A 22,412-nucleotide genomic window follows, 5' to 3' on the forward strand; every position below is an offset into this window, starting at 1 on the left:
TTTGACCCTGCACCTTATACGCACATGTGCCTTATATGCGAAGCAACATTGAGCCACAACAGGCTTTGAAAACGTTTGAAAATACACCATTAATTGGGGGCGCACCTTATACTCCATTGCGTCTTACACACCAGAAAATACAATATGTGGGAAATAACAAATTTTGTTTGGACACAAACCGAAGTTGGGGCTCTCCTATACTGAAGAGCGAATTTCACCAACAAAAGTTGCTAAATACATCGCTACAAATGAGCTACATTGGCAACACTAAGTAGCCGCAGATTGTGTCACAGTGATTTGGATCCACTTCAGGGAAGTGGTAATAAAATGTATTTTACAGTTGTTTTAATGTGTGTGTGCGTGTGTGTGTGTGCATGTGTGCGTGTGAGGCAGAAGGGGTCACCCAGAACTTCTGTACTTCTCATTAATTCGCTTGATGTATGAAATATGACACACAAGTCCTTGTTTACTCAAATTGGCAACATGTTGTATAAATTAGACAATAACTCACCTTGGGATTGGCAAGAGCATTAATAACATTTCCGAGGGCAAGGAGTGAGCGGTTGATGTTAGCACCTTCACGGAAGCGTTGCCCTCTGGCATTGGTAGCACTGGCTCTTTCTGAACCTGCCAGGTCTATGAGGCTCATTTTGGCCACGCACACATTGGGATTTAGGCTAGCAGCCTTGTCCTGCTGTCGCAGATATATCTGGAAAAAAGTAATAGTTAATGTAATGTAATTATTATGTGACGTTTATTTATGACACAAAGTAGCTTTTGATTATTCTAAATTACACTTTTAAACCTTTAGGGTATGTATATTTCAGAGTAAAATCTACCCTTTTGGGCATTTTAAATACCTGGAAAACGGCGTGGGATCTGGAAGATGTGGCATTCATATCAGTTGGATGTTGCGTCCTGTTTCGATTACCAGAATCCAAAGCTTGGAGAATGTTTTTGGCAGATTTTGGCTATGCAAAGAAGACATCATTCATGAAGTGTGTCCGGGACTATATACCTAAACTGCACATATATTTCCACTTTCTATGTATTTTTCCCCCATCTACCTTCATGTGTCACCATTTGACAGAATGCTGAGACACTTTTCCCCAAACAATGAGCTGACTAACCTGGTGCAGTGTCAGGCCCTGAACCACAACTCCTTTATCACTGTCCTCTCTTACTGCAAGAGGACCTGCATTAGCCAGCAAATCCCTTATCTGCTCATTATAAACCTGTGTTAAAAAAAAACATTGTTGTTATTTTTGGATTCAAATCTACAATATTGCAAAAGATTATTTGACAATGTGTATGGCTTGAAGCATGTCCATAAAAACTGGACCAGAACCCAAAAGTGGGTCAAATTCTCAGTTGCCCCTTATTTTAGAACCACATTAAACCATCTGTCTTCTTACTCTTACAGGGAGAGGCCCTTTGGTGAATACACTGAGAGCTTACAGTATGTGATGATTCAGACGGTATGTCAGATAGCGTCAGCCTTTTGCAGTTGACAAATGCACTAGCATTTGGGTACCAAACTCATTTTTGTCATGTGGCACATCACAGTTATGGTTGCCATCGGAGGGTTGTTATGCCTGCGAACCCATCCAAATGTATAAATATGCCTGGTGGTTACACATACACAACAAGTGGATGGATAATATATTTTGAAATCAGAAGCCAGGAAATTATTTTCTGATCTAATTTGTAATTTATTTGAAAGGGGTGGGTTGTAAAGAAACCCATCTAAATCTCAGTGTTAAAACGGGAAATGTTTTGTGAGAAACAATTGTTGTCGACACACATGATGTGCCTTTGAGGGCCACATTAAGTGATATTGCGGGTCGAATCTGGCCCCTGAGACTTTAGTTCGACACCTGTGCACGACTATAAGTGAAATGACTTGTTACATTTGACAAAAAAATACATATTTTACAAGGGACAATAGTACGAGTCTCATGAAAAAAATTACACTGTGTTGCAGAATTTCTCGTGTTTTCAATGAGCTGTGTCTCTTTTCAGTTGCTTATTCATTTAGAAACATACAATACCCAAATGCAGAGATAATCAATTAATTACAGTGCATTTCAAAATGAATAAATACATTTACCACCACCACCAGAACAGGCCTTGATGGAAAAGATGAAAGAACAAGAAAATCACCTCAAGATAGGAGACAGCAACAGAAAACTCTTTCTCCTCCTTAGCATCGTCCATGCGTTTAAAAAGGTCTTTCATGGTGCGGTACATGACTCCAGGCTCATCTGGTGTTCCTAACATGGTATGCGTTTTGCCTGCACCAGTTGCGCCATATGCAAAAACTAAAACACAACAAACGGGGCAAAAAATAATCAGTAACCGCTAAAAGGGACCTTAAAATTAACTACAAGTTCTCAATGATTTAGGATAAGCGTGTACATCAATGAAAGGTTACAGGAGAAATGGCATCCTCGACAATGACACCGTCCACCCATCCATTTTCAAATCCGATGATTCTTATAGGGGATTGCTGCAGCTTATCTCAGTACTATTTGGACAGTAGGCAAGGTACTGCCTGAATTGGTTGCGAGCTAATCGCAGGGCACACAAAAACAAGATACTACCCGCCCTCACATTCACACCCGGGGACATTTTCGAGTGATCCATTAATCTGACACGCATGTTTTTGGAATGCGGGAATCCCCACAGTAAACCCACACAGGCACAGAAAAATTCCGCACAAGGCCCCTGCCGAAATGGAATCCTACACCTTTGCGCTGTGAGGCGGACATGCTAAACTGTCGTCACAGTACGTCAAATCATATTATCTAAGGGTAATTGTAAGTTTACAGTTTTTAACATCTTTGATCACCTGATCGGGTGGTTTGTTTTTTTAGCTAATTTGCACGTTGTCAAAATGAATCATTTTAAATCACGAAATTGATATTGAACAATAAGCTATTGATTTTAATTTATTAAAAGTTTGGAACAAATCACAGTCGTTAAAACTGCCGTTAAAAAAAGTGTGAGAATAAGCAACAATGACAACTTTTAATTCTATATTACTTAACATTTAAAAAACATCTTAAAGCAATGGATTGTGTCTCATTACCTGTGCAGTTGAAGCCATTCATGACGCCATCCAACACTCCTTTGGTGGTGTTCTCAAATACATCATCTTGAGTGGAATTCTCTCCAAAGACATGGTCAAAAACAAATTTAAGGTCTTTGTTGGCCCTCTTGTTAATGTTTCTATTCCGAATTCTTTGGGAACGAAAACAGGATACGTCCTCTTCTTTCGGATCAAATACCAACATGTGTTTATCCACAATTTGGACCACCTTGCGAACATTTTCACCCTTCTCGTTCTCATTGGTTGGTCGCACTCGAACAACCACTTTCACATGGCTGCATACATTACTTTCCATTGTGTTTCCTCACTCGGTGACTAGCGTTTCTGTAAACATGGAAAAGGATGAAAACAACAATGGTGACACGAGTCAATGATTTTTTTTAATATACTGATCTTTCAGGCACGTACAGAAGGAAGCAGTGCATTTTTAACCCAAAATGGAGTTCATTGGCGCCCATTACAGAGTAATTTGAATTCGGACACGTTGGGCAGTGAATCGTTATACAGTTCATACGGATTTCAACGTAAAATAATCAAACCGATTTCAAGTGTGGACCAAAACATTCATGTTTACCGGAAATTACAATCGCCCACAATACGATATTTCAACAGCGTAAATATGAGCATTGTTGGAAAAAGATAGTATGAGCCACGGAGACGGGAAACTAACAAACTTTGAATGTTACGACAACGATTGTCAATTTAGCAACGGCTGCTTTGCGTGTCTGCAGGAACAACTGGGACAAAGTCTTACCTTGTTTGAATCCAAGCACTTTCATTTCATGATTGTTCATAAACTGTTTTATTTCCACGAGAGCCCCACGACGTTGGCGTATATTAATCATGTAAATTGAGCTTGAAGGAAAGTTCACATTGACAAGACTAGCGCCAATATTTTCAAAAACAACCACTCTTCCTCGGCGGATACAGATTGGGTGTGAGCGACTGGTCATTGGGCCGATCCAAGTGACGTCGTGCCGGCTGCTTTTTTGGGTGGGTGGAGCTACGTGTTTTCTTCTTCCGGTTAACAAAGGTTTTCCATTGAAACGTCAATATTAACAAGGACAGTTTATCCTCGTTTAGTTTAAGTAAGTGTATTTATCTTTGCTGCTGACGCATTTGCTGAGATGTGTTTACCGCGTGCTCTTGTCCAACATCATCCCATATTTAAAAAAGCACATATCAAACGCCGATCGGATAATTATGCTAAATTTGGATTTAATTCAAACACGTGTTCAGGAACAGTTGTTCGACGCCAAAACTGCCAGTGTGGCTCCTTCAGGAAAATGAATATTGATGTCATTTTTTAGCATGCACAAACAGAACCGATTGTTAAATACCAATGTTTGCATTCTTTTTTTGCATGTACGCTGTATTTGAGGAATGTTTTGCTAATTGCCTTAACATGCGGATCAAACCTCTGAAGATGGATGACACTGATTTGCTGTGGCGACCCCCTGAAGGGAAAAGCCGAAAGGAAAAGAAGATTATCACCTTTACCCATGCACCACAATAATAATTCTTAACACCTATTATTTTATTTTTTATTTTGATTATTCACGGTAGCGAAGTCAGAAGATCAATCACTCACTGCCATTTGAAATTCAGTAAATTCCTCTATCCACTGACCACGATTCTGTTAATCGTCCATGTCAGACCCTCTCCATGTATCTATAGTTAATTGTAATCTTAAATTGGTTAACACTAAAATATATTTCTCGACTCACTTAGGTGCTCGTTACAACAAGGACAAGGCATTTTTGTGTCATATGCCAACCTGACTGATAAATTGTTCATATTGGTCGTTGTCATTTGTGTTGCTACAACCTGGGAAATAAACATTTTCATGTCTTGTGGCCCTTGTTCAAACTAAATTACTGTGTGAAGAATCTATCATTCCAGCTCATGTTTTCAGCATTTGCCTGGATTGGCATTCCCCTCACAATATAATTTACGTTTCCCTGGCAGGGACCAATCTTTGGTTATACATGGCGTGACCTCCTGCTTTGGTTCCCTCACATTTTTGGCCTGAGCACACCCAAACGTTTTTGTAATGCCTTCCGATCCCCCTCCTCATACATGTTGTCAGTTCTCCAAAAGTCGAACATAACACTGTTGATTTTTGAATTGAATAATTTAATTTCTCTTTCAATAAGTACAACAATATAAATGTAAACATATAAACTGTAACTATCCATCTCTCAACCATCCAGCCATCTGTCCATGCATCTCTCCATTTATTTCTTCATCCATCCATACAATACAATACATATTGATTTATATAGCGCTTTAACAACCATATATCCAACCATCCATCCATTGGCTGGCAACCAATTCAGGCCGCATGCCCTCTGGGATAGGCTCCAGCACCGCAGCCTCCATGAGGATAAAGTGGTCTGGAAGATGAATGAATGAATGAATGAATGAAAGCATGAATGTTTTTGGAATGTGGGAGGAAACCGGAGGACCCGGAGAAAACCCACACGGGCCCGGGGAGAACATGCAAGCTCCACACAGGGAGGCCGGAGCTGGACGCGAACCGGTGACCTCTGCACTGTGAAGCCGGTGTGCTAACCACTCGACTCCCGGCCGCCCTTGGTTTATGTCTTGCTATAAATTATACATTGCATAATCTATTACTCATCATTGTTGTTGTCTGCTCCTCAGGTCAAATTAAGGATGGTGATTTTGCGTGTGCTCACTCCCTCCTCCCGACTGTTTCAGAAAACAGTACGCATAAGGCAGAAATCAGGGAATTTCAATTTGCACTGTCAGACAGCTGGCCTTAGTTCCTTTTCTGGTGTTTCAACTGAAAAGTCTCCTCACATGCCTGCAATGCTCAAAGAGGTGCTTCAACACTTGAACATCCACCCAGGTCAAGTAAGTTTTTTTTTTTTCATATGATTTGTCACCCGATATTGTGCTACATTGTATTCTAAATTAGCTTCCAGTCAAATAATGATGGAACTAGCCACTAGATGGTGAATAGCGGGAGTTAATTGGTTTCTTTGAATTCATACCCCGATCCCAGAAAAGCTAGCGAACATTACTGCTTCTGGGACAACAAAATCATATCCTAAAAATTTGCGCGTGGATGGACTATAAGGCACACCTTCAATGAATGACATGTTTTAAAAGATTTCCATATATTTGGCACACCACATTATAGGGCGCGACAGTAGACGCTGAGGTTACATGATATATTTTCCAATATGGACCGTGCACTCCTTGTTCTACAAGGGGAAATGGAGTCGGTGTCTGCTGACTGTTGAGACTCGTTGTGGCTCAATATTACTTCACTTATAAGACTCACCGGCGTATGAGGTGCAAAGTTATCTTTTGAAGAAAATTAAGGCTTTTGGTTGCGCCTTGTGCAGCGGAAAATACCGTAATGTATTCGAGACTTGGCGGCCCGGTAGTCAAGTGGTAGAGCACGCCGTCTTCACAGTGCAGAGGTCGTGAGTTCAAGACCTGGTCCGGCGTCCCTGTATGGAGTTTGCATGTTCTCTCCAGGCCTGCGTGGGTTTCCGAAGTCAAAAAAAAAGTCACAAGTCAAAGTCAGCTTTATTGTCAAATATGCTTTTTTGTCAAATATGCAAATATGCTAATATGCATGACATACAGCTTTCCGCAGAATCGGGGTTCTATGTAGAATCTGTGCATTACTCTGCATCTTGGGTGTGGGTGGAGTGTTGTTCGGGGGGAAACAACAGGCTGTCACAAATAAGTCAAAGTCAAAAGTCAAAGTCAGCTCTATTGTCATATATGCTAACATGCATGACATACAGCACAGATGAAATTAATATCCTCTCGGACCCAGCGTGCAAGGCACTTAAAATGTGGCTAGAAAGACAGACAATTGACAACAGACAATACATGTAATTTCTGAATTTAAATTGAGGTAGTGCCGTATGTAAAGTGAGGTAGTGTCGTATGTAAAGTGACATAGTGTTGTAGTAATGCAAAAACAAACAAAAAAAGGTTGAAGTGAGGTCTTGCAGAAAAAAACCCTAAAAAAATAGAGTTCAGGATGATAGTACAGCGTGTAGCGTGTACTCAGAGTTCAGTTAGTGTGGCAGTGGGAAGGGGCAGGGCTGGGAGGGAGTTGAGTCTCCTGACTGCCTGGTGGCAGAAACTGTCCTTGAGCCTCCTGGTCTTGGCTCGGAGACTCCACAGTCTCCTAACCGATGGCAGCAGGCTGAAGAGGCTATGGGAGGAGTGGGTGGGATCGCCAGCGATACTGATGGCTCTGCGGGTGATGCGCGTGTTGTAAATGTCCTGAAGGGGCGGGGGACACTGATGATCTTCTCAGCTGTCCTCACGATGCGCTGCAGAATCTTATGGCAGGACACGGTGCAGGCGCCGGACCACACGGTGATACAGCTGGTCACGATGCTCTCAATGGTACCGCGGCAGAAGGAGGTCGTGATGGGGGTTGGGGCTCCAGCTCTTCTGAGCTTGCGGAGGAAGTACAGTTATGGCTCCAGGACAGGACTTCGCAGATGTGCACTCCTAGGAACTAGGTGCTGCTCACTCTCTCCACTGCAGCACCATCGATGGTTAGTGGAGCATGCTGGGGGTGCATTCTCCTGAAGTCCACAACAATCTCCTTCGTCTTCTTCACATGCAGACGGAGATTGTTGTCCTTGCACCACGTGGCCAGGCGGCTGACCTTGTCCCTGTAGGCTGTCTCCTCATCGAGGTGAGCCGCCTGGCCACGTGGTGCATGGACAACAATCTCCGTCTGAATGTGAAGAAGACGAAGGAGATTGTGGTGGACTTCAGGAGAGTGCGTTTTAACAATGATTACATTGATAATCCCAGTATTCGCCACCCCATGCACCCCTTCTCCCACAAACACACTCCCCTGTTTTGTAGTTTGAAATCAACTAATCACACTAAGATGACCAGGGTTGATATTTGCTCATACTACGATTGTTTAAAAAGAAACAATATTTTGTTATATAAATGTATATCAATATAAGACATTGTCTGCCATTTTTCTCTCTCGCGGGGTCAAGCGCAAGTGTGCTCCTATAGCTCTGTGGATAAAAGAACTTAAAAAAATGATTTACAACATCTCTCAAGGATATGACTTCTGCCCTTGATTGTTAGTCTCACCTTTTATTATAAATCACAAACAGTCAATGTGGAACATTGGGGATGTCAAAACACGGAAATGGAATTGCTCAGAACATCTCGCGCTACCACAAACAACATCCATCATCCATTTTCTAAGCCTTATCCTCACGAGGGGGACTGGGGCCAAAACCAGCTGTCTTGGGCAACAGGCGGGAACAACCTGAACTGGTTGAACAAATGTTGACTTTTTTTCAAAAGTGGAAATCTAGTTTCAGTTAAATCAATATTTTACTGGTTTAGCTGTTCTTTTTTGAGTGATTTGGCATGGAATGACCAAGAGAGCACAACACTTTGATAACACAGCATTGTCGGTGTGCGGCAATAAGCATGCGTCCATCAGCAAAAACTTCCCATGTCAACATGAATGTAGCCACGCATTGGTTTGGGGTAGCACATTACTTTTAATTGAAAACATGTTTCGAGAAATGTATTTTTGTTTTGTCCAATTTTTCTTTTGGGCACACCAGACCTAGCCTTTTTTTTCAGCCGTGTGATGCTATGATGCCCCGCATCCAAATGTGATTCAGTCCCAGTCCAAAGGCCCCTAGCTGATCAAACTATGACCAGCCTAAATTTTTTTTAACTGAAGAGGTGAGGTTTTACAGTAAGATTTTGATCTTTTTTTGGCTCATTTGATCATCTTCATCTTAGGAAACTGGCTAAAATAAACCCTTTCCTTTCTTATGAGCACCTTGAAGCAGTAATTCATGCTTTTGTCACATCTCGGCTCGATCACTGTAATGCACTTTACTTTGGAGTCAGCCAATCCTCCACGAAGCGTCGTCAGCTGGTCCAGAATGCTACTGCTCGCCTCTTGACAAGTACTCGTAAGAACATACGAGTGAGCGCGTAACTCCTACTCTGGCAGACCTTCACTGGCTCCCTATACATTTTAGAGTTCCTTTCAATAGCTTCAAATGTTTACATGGCCTTGTTCCTCTTTACCTTTCTGAGCTGATCCACCTCTACACACTTTCCCGACGGCTCAGGTCTGCTGACCAGAGTAAACTCACTTGTTCTCTTTGGCATTCGACTCAGCATGATTCAGACTTGATCTTGGTTTCACTCCCTGTTACTTTATACTAACTTTGTGACTTTTTTATTTCCTGTATATGATAGCAATATGTATTGCATTGTATTGTATTTTAACTGCTCTAATAATGTTAATCACTGAAACATCAAAACAATCAAACGTTTTATTCACCCCTCCTCGTAAAAATAAATTAACAAGCACTACCATGAAAAATCAGAGTACATTTACAATAAACCACTGTTAGAGACGACAGTTGGCAATTAGTTAGGTGGCACCGAGCACTAGCAGCTGATGTTAGCAATCTGTTACATGGGTTGAACTTCACAATTGCTTCAGGCCTTGCATCTCTACTGTCGCCACATTAATAAGGTTGAGATTGAGTCTATCCTAGCTTTCTTTGGGTGAGCGGCAGGGGTACACTCAGGACTGGTCTTCAGCAAGGTTATTTTCCCCAAGATGGCGGCGCGTGAACACGCAGTGGCTTCTCTCTCTTCCAGCAAATTGGCATTTTCGTGTTTTTTATGTTGTCACACTTGTGTAAAGGTTCGTCTCCGTCTGCCTCGTTACACCCGAGGCGTACCTACTCCCGTGAGGTTCTGCTCGACATCGGCAGTTCCTTCTTAAAACCAAAACCAGCTAATGCAGAGGTGCTACACGGGTGCGAATTGCTCCGGGAGTCGACTCGTCCACCGACCGTCACTCCTGCACCCAACCCTGAGTGGAGGCGTCACAAGCGGTGTATGATGAAACAGAAGAGGGGAAAGCGTGGAGGTATCCGGCCGACCATTCCTACCATCACGCTCGCTGGACAATAAAATGGACTACATAAGACTTCTCCGCTCAACTTCCAACACCGTGGGTGAGTGCTGTGCCCTTGTGTTTGTGGAAACATGGCTGAACGACAGCATACCGGACAGTGCCATCCAGCGAGCCCAGCTAACTAGCTTCTGAGCAGACATCGAGGCGGGGGAGACTCGCGGCGTGGGACTCTGTGTTTACATCAGTGATACCTGGTGCCGTAACACTGTTGTGGTATGCAAACACTGCTCACCACTGATGGAGCTTATGGTCGTAAAATGGCAGCCATTCTACCTGCCGAGGGAATGCGATACTGCTGGTAGCAGTCTACATCCCCCGAGCTCAATTAGCAACAGGAGCGCGGCACTGAATGAACTCTACCAGCACATCAGCGAGCAACAGATAGACCACCCAGATGCTTGCCTCATCCTGGCTGGCGATTTCAACCATGCCAACCCGAAAAGCGTTTTTCCACAACTCCATGGACAAATTAACTTTCGGACTAGAGGAGGTTTCTTCAGCCGTCATCTGTACAAAAGTGAAGGTTTCGGACGTTTCTCCTCCTATCCAAGAGGCTTCGTCAGCGAACTAAAGTCTGACTGGTCGTATCGGCCCTATTTATATATCCCTAATGTCCAGACCTGGTGGCGCCGGACACAGCTATGATAGGTCCCTACTCTCAGGTTGGGGGGGGCAGAGGACCCCTCCCTGTGGCCCCACTGATTGTTCCTACATTCCTGACTAACGACTGGCCTATTACCCCCACTCCCACCGGTATCACCTCATCAGCATAACAACCCTCATCAGCATTATGAAAGTTGCCTAACCTGTTTTGCCTAAGCAGGCTATCCAAATTGAACCTCACCCCACCAGACCGGTTTAATGAAGGATTTTGTTGTTTTATAAGAATCGCTTCTTTTACCCCCCTTTCAAACCATCTATGTTCTTTCGCTAAGATTTTAACCTCATTGTCGTCAAATGAGTGGTTGCTTCCCCTCAGACCCATTGTTTGTAGCATTGGCTCCTCTACATACAATGTAGCCAAATATTTAAAAACTATTTTAGCTCCGTTGGTTGGTAACACGGAATATCACGTAGAGAACACCACAGGGTTTGTAGAGAGGATCAAAGACTTTGGCATCATACGATGTGACTTGACTTCTTGGATTGTAAAGTAATTTTAAAAGAGGACAGAGCGCTAAAAACAGAAGTCTTTAGGAAGGCTACGCACACTGACCAATACTTACTTTTTGACTCTAACCACCCTTTACAACATAAACTAGGAGTTATCAGAACCCTCCAGCATAGGGCTAAACTAATACCAACTAGCACTGAAGGTAGAGAAAAGGAGTCAAAACATATCAGGAGAGCACTCACTAACTGTGGGTACCCTCAGTGGTCATTCAACAAATGTCAGAAAGAAAGAATAGGGAATGAAACCAATAATTCTCAAGATACAAAAAGGAGAGGAGTAGCAGTACCGTACATTGCAGGAGTTTCTGAAAAATTACAAAGAGTCCTTTGGCAACATAAAATTCCCACTTATTTCAAACCAATAAACACGTTAAGGCAAAAATTAGTGCATCCAAAAGATAGGCTACCAAATGAAAAACAAAGTAATGTAGTTTATTCCATACATTGTAAGAATGAAAATTGTAAAGAGCAGTAGTAGTAGCAGTAGTGCCCCCCCAACCTGAGAGTAGGGACCTATCATAGCTGTGTCCGGCGCCACCAGGTCTGGACATTAGGGATATATAAATATGGCCGATACGACCAGTCAGACTTTAGTTCGCTGACGAAGCCTCTTGGATAGGAGGCGAAACGTCCGAAACCTTCACTTTTGTACAGATGACGGCTGAAGAAACCTTCTCATCGATGGACCACTCCTGTACGACTGAGAGCTTACACAGACGTGTTTCGGACTAGAGGTGACAACATTCCGGAAAATGTTTTCACCACACACAAAGGAGCATACGGGCATTAACATAATAGTAGAGTGGTCCGAAGCTCCGAGGTGGGGGAGGGAGGAGGCTTTGTAGGCCATACAGGCCACTTATCAAAATCGTCAAACCAGTGAAGAAGCAGATAAGGGTGTGGCCTGACGGGTCGTCAGAGGCACTCAAAGACTGCTTCTCTAACACTGACTGGAACATGTTCAGACAAGCAGCCACCTACGAAAACACCTCCAGGAGTACACCGACTCTGTCACCTCCTACATGAGGAAGTGCACGGGTGACGTGACTGTCACCAGATCCATCACCATCCGGGCCTACCAGAAGCCATGGCTGGTGAAGAGCACAGGCTCTTAAGGGCTCGGAACGCTGCCTACAAAGCTGGCGATGAGCAGGGCCTGAGGACAGCCAGGACCAACCTCTCACGCGGCATCAGGTTGGCCAAGAGACACGACTCCAGGAGGATCGCTAACCACTTTAGAGACAGCAGAGACACCAGGAACCTGTGGCGGGGGATACAGACCACCACACACTACAAGACCTATCCACAAACATGCGAGAACTCCACCACTGGGCTGAACCAGCTAAACGACTTCTTCGCCCGCTTCGAGGCAGACAACAGCACTTCAGCACAGAGGACCCTACCAACTCCCGGCGACCAGGTGCTGACACTGTCACAGGACAGCGTGAGGCGATCCATCAGAGGGACCAACGCATGCAAAGCCTTGTGTCCCGACGGCATTCCTGGCCGTGTCCTGAGAGACTGCGCTGAGGAGCTCTCAGATGTCTTCACGGACATCGTCAACACCTCCCTGAGCCAGGCTGTTGTCCTCACGTGCCTCAAAGCCAACACCATGATCCCGGTCCCGAAGAAGTCGTCCCCCACCTGCCACAATGTCTACTACCCGGTCACACTCACTCCCATCCTCATGAAGTGCTTCGAGCAGCTAGTTATGAACCACATCAAGGGTGCCCTCCCCCACTAACCACGACCCTTTCCAGTTTGCATATCAGCTCAACCGCTCGACCGATGATGCCATCTCCACCGCTCTGCACACTGCGCTCACCCACCTGGACACCAGAGACTCCTACATTAGAATGCTGTTCCTCGACTTCAGCTCAGCATTCTAGACCATCATCCCCCAACAGCTCACGACAAACTGAGCAAACTGGGGATCAGCATGTCCCTGTGCAACTGGCTGCTGGACTGTGGAGAAGGCTTGTAGTCTGTGATGGTCTGTATCCCACGCCACAGTTTCCTGGTGTCTCTGCTGTCTCTGAAGTACCACAACAGCGTTGCGGCACCAGGCGTCACTGATGTAAACACAGAGTCCCCCGCCGCGAGTCTTCCCCCCCTCGACGAGCGCTCTGTCTGCCCGGAAGCTAGTTAGCTGGGATAGCTTGATAGCACTGTCCGGTATGCTGTCGTTCAGCCATGTTTACACAAACACAAGGGTACAACACTCACCCACGGTCTTGGAAGTTGAGCGGAAAAGTCTAATGTAGTCCATTTTATTGTCCAGCGAGTGTACGTTAGCCAGCGTGTTGGTAGGAATGGTCGGCCGTGGGGGCTAGCCGCGACCCTAGTGCGGATACCTCCACGCTTCCCCCTCTTCTGTTTCCTCATACAGCGCTTGTGGCGCCTCCACTCTGGGTTGGGTGCAGCAGTGGGGGTTGGTGGAGGAGTGGGGGTCAGTGGACGAGCCGACTCCCTGAGCAATCCAAACTGGCGTAGCACTTCTGCTTCAGCTGGTTTTGGTTTTAAAAATGTACTGCCGATGTCGAGCAGAACCTCACGGGAATAGGTACTCCTCGGGTGTAGCGAGGCAGACGAAGACGAACATTTACACGATTGAGACAAACATAATAGACACGAAAACACCAATTTGCCGGGAGAGAGAGGAGCTGCTGCGTGTTCACGCGCCGCCATCTTGGGAAAAAAGAAAAGAAAAACTAAAAGTTGAAAGTGTGAATGTCTACAATGGCAAACTACAGTGTCATAGACTTTAACAAAACTCCCAACACACAGATGTCAAAGTCAAGGCCCGGGGGTCAGATCTGGCCCGCCACATCATTTTATTCAGGCCATGAAAGCAAATGAAGCATGTCAGGTGCGATGATGCTTGCTTAATAATTCATTACCAAAATTTCAAATTATCATGTGAAAACCACAATAACAGTCATTATTCTTGACTTCAAATTTGAAAACTAGTTATTCAATCATTTGTTGTGCGCTCTAGATGTGAGGGATGAAACATTCTAGATAAGACATGAGCAACAACTTAAGAAAACAGATGCGGGAGCAAAGAAAGGATTGCTTTCATTGCTTTCTACTATCTTTGTCACTGCTTTATTTCATCTATATGATAGCTGTCAATGTCAAGCGCTTTGTTACAGCTTCATCTGTTGTTAAAGTGCTATATAAATCAATATGTATTGTATTGTATTTGCTTTTGTTCAATATATTTATAATTTGCACAGATGGGCATGACTCAAAAGATTTCTGTTGTGGCAAAACACAGTGCTGCCCTACATATATATAGATTTTTATAATATGAATATAAATCTATGCATATCCGTGCAATGCATGGTCAAGACAGGTGGGGGCCACGGGTCATTGAGTTAGTCAGGAATTGCGCCACTATAATTGTGTTGGCGCGAAAAAGGGTGCTGCGTCGCTCCTGCCTGAACTTTAGCACCTCGAAACTCCTCCGCTGCCCGCCCATTTGCCAACTGTCCAAAGACAGTTTGCCAATCAGATGTTATTAAAACAGTCTGATAGATTTTGTTTTGCTGCACAGTACATGCTGTACATCACGATCTTTTGATACATTCAGAATTGCTGCTTCACCACAGATGACTGGTCATTCATTTATTCATTCATTCATCATACTAATGTTCCGTAAATGATAATGGGGGGGGATGCGATATTGCCTTAAAATGGCGAAAGCTTCAGGCTGTAAATGTCTGCTCGTGTTTATTGGAGAGAGAATGAGATGGGGAATTTGAATTTCAACATAACTGTTAGAAGCAGCTGCGATTAAATTATAGTCTCAATAATAAATTAATCCTGTAGTAAACCATTCATCACTATCAAATAGATGCTACTAGATATCAGTGTGCACAATGAGAATTATAGCCCGAGTGGCTGTGGAAAAACAGTCTCTTATGTATAATTACTCATTAGCTAAAGTCTGGTAAACTCCTGTTTAATCAAAGCATTTATCATCTGTGTCAAACTCAAGGCTTAGGGATCATATCCGGTCTGCCAGGTCATTTTATATGGCCCACAAAAGAAAATCATGTGTGGTAACCCCAATGATCCTTGCTAAAATCTGTACTGAAATGTGCAATAACGTTGAGATTTTTGTTTATGAGTTCAAATTCACTTGACTTGAAAAAACTACTAACCCATCATTTTTTTTGGACGAGTAATTTAACAATTTGTTTTATAACATGAAACATTTATTGGGTTTCACTGTCCCTCCAAGGTTAGACCTAACGGGAAAAGTGGCCTGTGACAAATAAGAGTTTGACCCCCTTGCCATAGATTGTACAATAGCGAGCTGTCTCCGGTGCCTTGATTGTGAGACTTCTTTACTCTACAATTAATTTTCACCAAGAGCTGTTTTGTATGTACACATTTTCAAATTGACCCATGATACCGTACAATATGCAACTGATTGGATTGCTGTTCACTACTTTTTCTTAAACAAAATAGATTTAATCACAACAAAGGGTTCCCATTTGCTTCGTTCAAGAGTGTGTGATGCAATGACTTTTTTTGTTATCAATTTCAAAACATTTGAAATAACTGTAAATGTGCAATGCCTATAAAGATATATTTTGAAGTAGAATGATTCAATTCGTTGCGCTCGCATCTTTACAAAAAAGTGCTAAACGTTTCGAGATGATTTATCTTGGTCTCATTTTCAGATCACAAAAACCTGACATTTGTGACAGGACTAATGCATCTTTTGTATCCATTGCATGCACAGGCGGAATAGTTTCTATCGGACTCTTCTTTTAAACAAAGAGAACAAAAATAATCACCTGAATCTGACACTGGAATGTGTCAAAATACATGTTGACCTTTCTGGTAAATTACATTAGCAAAAACAGTCACCCAAAGGAGAGAACACTGTAGTGATTGTGAACCTTGGAAGAAAGCCGTGATGTTCAAGCACCACTTTGCTGCATAAAGCACAGATTGAATGTGTCAATCAAGTTCGCCAAATGTGCTGCCAATGTCCGAAAGCTTTGTGCCAGTCACAGGCCACAAGTTGTCCAAGAGGATAATCACCTCAATCACACAGCAATAACACTAAGCAATGTTAAGGACAAAACTTTGGTATCTTTTGAATTCACCCTCTTCAAGCTTTGATCCAATGCAGTCAATAAAAGCTGCTTGCACATCACTGTCTCAAAATACTGGGAGACTCAATAATGTATGGCTCTGAAGATTTTCTTCCTTTCTAGCGTCAGTTGCAATAGTTTTTGAATAGCCAATATCAGCATGCGTAGGTGTTGAGTGCAGGACTATTTGAATCAGTATACAAAGTAGTTGCATCATTTTCCTCAAATGCAAGAGGGAACAGCCCATTTTAAAAACACTGGGAAGAACCTGTGGCTGCACAATATTAAACATGCCGATTGGACTGATTTGGAATTATTTAATAAGAATTCATGGACAAAATATCATGAACATTAGTCTGTGATTCAGATATTTTTAGGCCAGTAGGGAAGGCCTTGCAGGCCCTGACGATCCATCACTGGTAGGAATTGTACATACTGTATGTAGGCTCTGGAGTATTTTCTGCTATTTAGTTGAATGATGGGATGAAATGTGGCAATTATTTCTTGTATATCACACTGATGTCTCATTTTATACTGAGCTGCAGAAGCTGCAAAACTCATCCACTGTTAGTGCTTGGGGCAAAATAAAATTACAGCACAACTGCACACAGGATAGGAGTCTCCTCTAGAGTTTGTGTTGTTAAAACATTGTTGTTTTTATTTTATATGTTTGCGCTTAACGTGTTTTTACTTTCTCCCACATTCCAAAAACATGCATGGCAGGCTGATTAAACATTCCAAATTGTAGTTATGTGTGAGTGTTAGCTAAAATGGTTGTTTGTTTCTGCGTGCCCTGCGATTGGCTGGCAACCGGCTGAGGATGTCTCCCGCTTAGTGCCTGCGGACAGCTGTGATAGGCTGCAGCACCCCTAGCGCGATCGTAGTAAGGATAAAGCGGTTAGGAAAATTAATGAATAATTGATTGCATTAACTTCACTGTTACCACTTCATCTGTGTGTAATTCAAATTATTTAGTATATCAGAAACTCTTTGTTATTGTGTAGAAACATTGTGTCTATTTTTAAGTAAAACAGACTAGAATTTGGCGAAAGCCTTTTTAAAATATTTGTTGACTAAATCTAGACTAAAACTGTTTTACATTTTCGTCATCAAAAAACAGACTAAAACTATGCGAATGATGTGAATAAAACTAAGTGTTTTTGTCCCAAAAAAATGAAGACTAAATCTAAAATGGCTGCCAAAAACACCCCTTCCTGCAGCAAAGCATTGAAGTGATTAAAAAAAAAGTGTTAAAATGAATCTAACCTTTCTATTTCTTCTCGCTGTTGTAAAAAAAACCACCCAGACTTTCAGACTTATATAAAATAGGAGACAGTTTCACCGCACGGCTTCTGCAGAACATGCAAATAGACATTTTTTCTAACACTTCACAGACATTCTGAACATTCAACAGTGAAATTTGATTTGTTCTTAAAATGCTGTGTTTTCACAATTTTAAATGTGTTAATTTTCCATAAACATAACAGATGGAGTGAGACCACGAGTATTCATTTGTGAACAAGAATGAATTTGAACATATTTGGAAATATATTTAGTTCATTTTATGTGTCACGTTTGTTCCACATAGCGATTCTGTTCTGTACATTCACTGCCCAATAGCAGACGATATGCAGCATTTGTATATGCATAAGTGCTCCTGTCTATCCTCCACCAAAGTGGAGTACGAGTGTGATCAAGAAGTTAACAGAAAACAACAATGTGTGAAGACATCAGGACTATTCCACTATCTTTTGCCATCAGTGAATCAGATTGTTGGATTCAGCTTAGAAAAATTCTACTTCTATTGATACAGTAAAGTCTCGTTATATCGAGATTCTCGGGAGTCGGAAAAAATATCGATATAACCGGACTATCGATATATCCGATCCTGCGGCATGTAAATTTTCTCCTTGCGTTCATAGAAATAGTATCGTAATAAGCAGTACTATCGATATAACCGATATCGATATAACGAGACTTTAATATATATATATATGGGCGGCTCTGTATAATATTAGTGCAAGTTTTTGCATTGATAAGTACATTGTAACGTATCATATACAGCAGAGGTCCCCAAACCGCGGACCGGTACCGGTCATTTGGTTCCGGGCCGAGCAGAAAGAATAAATAATTTACATAATTTCCGTTTTATTTATTATCTGAGTCCGAACTATGTTTTATTTTGAAAAATGAAAAGTCACCACTTGCAGCGCATTTCCGTGACGAGGAATGGGTCGCAAAGCTCGCTCACTTGTGCGACATATTCAACCTGCTCAATGAACTCAATATGTCACTTCAAGGGAAAATGACAACTGTCTTCGAGTTGGCTGATAAAGTAGCAGCATTTAAAGCCAAACTGGATTTTTGGGGACGGCGCATGAATAGCAGTGTATTTGACATGTTTCAAACATTGGCGGGGTTTTTGGAAGAGACTAAGCCCTCGCCTTCATTCCCCCAGCTGATGCACAAGCACCTGTCTTTGCTTTTAAAAGAGTTTGAGCGCTACTTCCCAGCCACAAAAGACCCACGAACTGCCAAGGAATGGATCCGCAACCCATTTGTCAACAAACCAGGTGAATCCAGCATGCCTGTGCAAGAGGAAGAACAACTGCTGGAGTTCGCAAATGATGGCGGACTTAAAAGTATGTTTGAGACAACAACTCTGCCGGTGTTCTGGATTAAAGTGATGGCAGAATACCCTGAGATCGCCACAACAACACTGAAAACCCTGTTGTCGTTTCCGACATCTTATTTGTGTGAAGCAGGGTTTTCTGCAGTGACAGCAACCAAAACAAAACTACGGAATAGACTGGACATACGCAAGACACTTCGGGTGTCATTGTCTCTTATTATCCCTAGATGGGACCGTCTCGTTGCAGAGAAACAAGCTCATCGGTCCCACTGATTCAGTTGTAGTGAGTTGTATTTTTCATGCGCTTTGTACTTGTTTTTTTGTGGTGTATCTTATTTTGAAGGAACATTTAAACATGACCATGGTGATCATAGAGCGTTAAGGGGCAGAGACGATGTTACATTATGTTGTTGTTGTTGCAATGTTACCAGGACTCTGCTAATAAAGTTCTATAAAAATACACAATGTATTCACGTTTATTATTATATTTAATACAAAGAAAAAAAAACAGTTTCCATTCCTGTCATATCATTTTATTTTGTTGTATTTATCCGCCGGTCCGTGAAAATATTGTCTGACATTCAACCGGTCCGTGGCGCAAACAGGGTTGGGGACCACTGATCTACAGCATAAAAAGTGCAGACACAATAATAAAACCGCTACCTGTACTTATATGACACTGAGTTTGAAAATCATACCACTTTGCACATGCTTTACCTATTTTCTTTTTCACACTCCTTTTTGGATTCCCAAAGTATTGAAAGAAGAGGCTTCTAAATAATTCTTCTCATCTCATTTTCCGTCACGCTTATTCCTCATTAGGGTCGCGGGGGTTGCTGAAGCCTATCTCAGCTGTCTTCGGGCACGAGGCGGGGGACACCCTGAATTGGTTGCCAGCCAATCGCAGGGCACACAAAGACATACAACAGTCACTCTCACACTCACACCTAGGGACAATTTGGAGTGGTCAATCTGCCTGCCATGCATGTTTTTGGAGTGTGGGAGGAAACCGGAGGACCCGGAGAAAACCCACGCGGGTCCGGGGAGAACATGCAAACTCCGCACAGGGAGGCTGGACCGGGACGCGAACCAGCGACCTCTGCACTGTGAAGCCGGTGTGCTAACCACTCGACTACTGGGCCGCCCCCTTCTAAATAATTGATTCTTGAAATTAAACACCCCAGCCAGGGATACTCGGGCTGATTGACAGAGAGATATTAGGTCTTGGTCTCATAAAGTTACAAGTTTAGTCTGAGGTTATCAGTGGTCAGAGAAGTCCCCCTCCTTTCGTCCTCATTACTGTCACGAGTCGAATGTGCCATTGTGGGATAGTTGGTAGATGTGTGCTCGGAATACAGTCTAGTCCTTCACTATCCAAAAAGGTTCCTGAGTGTACACCGTGCCAGGTTGTTTTGTCTTCCTGAAGAGAGAAGTCCTTTGCAGGAACTTTGTCTGCAGTGTTGTTTTAGTCCTTTCATTTACAAATTATTTTGATTGATGTTGATTTAACAATTGTGAAACAAATACAGGAGGCCTCCACTTATCAAAGGACTTTTCTGGTTTTGTGAAGTGTTAATCGGTCTTGTAAATGTGGCAGTGATGACAGAAAGGACATTCTCAGATAAAAGTGAAGAGAGACACTTAAGCTTGAATGTTGATTCGTGTGCGGGGTTTAGTGTTTTGAATGACTGACCGTGAGTTGTAGGCAACAGCAACAATTGAATAAATGTTCGTTTTCACATTGTCTTTATAGATAATGTGAAAATAAAACAGGGTGCTACTAAGCTTGGTAAGAGCAGTAAATTCCCGGATGGCTCGCCACCTTATTCCTGCGGGCTCTGTTCGAGAATTATGTCAAAGTACTTTGACGTCAATGATGTCAAGGTACATCAGTGTTAAATCGCACCATCCATTGGTGTTTGAGGCGAAGTTGACTTCACAAGACATGGCTAAGGAGGAGATTCGTCACTGTTGAAAATGAATCAATAGCAAGGCTGGAATTGCCAACCTGCCACAAAGCTTCTGGGAGCATGTCCGATAGACAGACAAGGCCAAAGTGGAACTTTTTTTGGCCAGGCATATTAGCTCTATGTTCACAAATGCAAAAATTAAAACTCTCAAGAAGAGAATGCTGTGCCATCTGTGAAACAAAGGGGCGCTGCTGTGTTCTAGGGCTGCTTTCTCAAGGTTATCCAGGTGTTCTACAGCACAATGTCATGCCCAGTGTCAAAGAGTTTGCTATCAGATGCAGTACATGGTTCTTGAAACTGGTTAACGACCCAAAACGCACTGCTAAAAATATCCCCCAAATGAAATCCTGATAAGTGCCAAACCTGGATGTGTGATGTATCAATGGCGCGACTCACGATGGAAAGTGTACCAAGCTCGTCAGAAATGAATTTGGAAAGCACATTTTCAAACTTACATGAGGGGATGTGAGTGTTTAAAGGGGAGGTTGTTGGCTAAATCCTCCCCAGGGAGGGTGGTGGGAGCTCACTGGAAAGGAGATTTATCTTTACTATAATGAACATAGGTGTACCAACAATTGTGTCCTTTTTGAAGGGTTTTAGGTGGGTAATGCTTCACAAAATGAACTCACTGTGTTGTGTGTGAGTTGGAGACAGCTTGATGTGTGGAGAAAGGACCAGACGCAATATTAGACATCTCGGGCATAGCGCCATCTCCAGATCTCCAGAAGAAGCAGCTTCAATGACAAGCTGCTCTCGCTGCCCTGCTTCACTCACAGGCTGAATAAATCCTCCACACCCCCCTTGCATGCTATGAGGTTTTTGAATGGCATCTTGAGACAGAAGCACTAATACAGGTAACATACGACTTCGGACTGCTGCGCTGACTCACCCGACTTCGCCAACTCGCACCGAAGCAGAAAGAACTGTCTTAAAGAGGCGGTGGCGGCGCCGGCCGTGGGCCCGACGCGGTGTTCTCGTCGCAGCGATCCCGCACGCCCGCGCGCCGACGCCCACCCGCCTCGGCTTTAGTCCTGGCCGCGCCGCTACCGTCGTCGGTGGACCCTCCGGTGCTATCACACCGTCGATTGCTGTGTGAGAGTGAGATGCTGGCTGGCTGGCCAAAATTGTCAGACGCGTTGCCGGGCTGCTAGCGTGTTGTGGCAGGCGTTGAATAAAAAAAAAGGGGGGGGCTGGTGGTTCTGGTCGTAAATATACTTTCGTGGGAGACCAGCTGCGAAGCCATGCGACACACCTTTGCTGCCTATTAACTATCGTAGCTTATTAGTGTTATATATATATATATATATATATATATATATATATATATATATATATATATATATATATATATATATATATATATATATATATAATGGGCACGTCTGCTATAGTGGAATTACGACTGATGGAAATGTTT

The 22,412-nt window shown here is 43.0% G+C and overlaps 2 protein-coding genes across 5 annotated transcripts in view; one reads left to right on the forward strand and one right to left on the reverse strand.

The window, feature by feature from the left end:
* kif18a (kinesin family member 18A) overlaps positions 1 to 4,027 on the reverse strand; it is a 32,352-nt gene extending 28,325 nt beyond the window's left edge. For both annotated transcript variants that reach the window (XR_016114441.1, XM_088991968.1), the window contains exons 1-6: positions 3,867 to 4,027; positions 3,092 to 3,436; positions 2,164 to 2,321; positions 1,131 to 1,235; positions 861 to 971; positions 512 to 709 (exon numbers count right to left, since the gene is read on the reverse strand). Coding sequence is in view for 1 of the 2 variants with exons in the window: in XM_088991968.1 (XP_088848094.1) it covers positions 512 to 709; positions 861 to 971; positions 1,131 to 1,235; positions 2,164 to 2,321; positions 3,092 to 3,407 (888 nt within the window). In the remaining variant the exon portion in view is untranslated. The remainder of the gene's footprint in view (positions 1 to 511; positions 710 to 860; positions 972 to 1,130; positions 1,236 to 2,163; positions 2,322 to 3,091; positions 3,437 to 3,866) is intronic.
* Positions 4,028 to 4,141: 114 nt separating this feature from the next.
* The window catches only part of mettl15 (methyltransferase 15, mitochondrial 12S rRNA N4-cytidine), an 80,489-nt gene continuing 62,218 nt past the window's right edge, over positions 4,142 to 22,412 (forward strand). For 2 of the 3 annotated variants that reach the window (XM_088993223.1, XM_088993224.1), the window contains exons 1-2: positions 4,142 to 4,200; positions 5,780 to 5,992. In XM_088993223.1, the coding sequence (XP_088849349.1) occupies positions 5,792 to 5,992 (201 nt within the window). In that variant the 5' untranslated portion in view covers positions 4,142 to 4,200; positions 5,780 to 5,791. Of the gene's footprint in view, positions 4,201 to 5,779; positions 5,993 to 22,412 lie in introns of those variants that run through there. The other variant, XM_088993225.1, reaches the window with a different exon arrangement.

The sequence above is a fragment of the Hippocampus bargibanti genome, linkage group LG03 (assembly GCF_051943395.1).
Source record: "Hippocampus bargibanti isolate YZ-2025 linkage group LG03, ASM5194339v1, whole genome shotgun sequence".
Lineage (NCBI taxonomy): Eukaryota > Metazoa > Chordata > Actinopteri > Syngnathiformes > Syngnathidae > Hippocampus > Hippocampus bargibanti.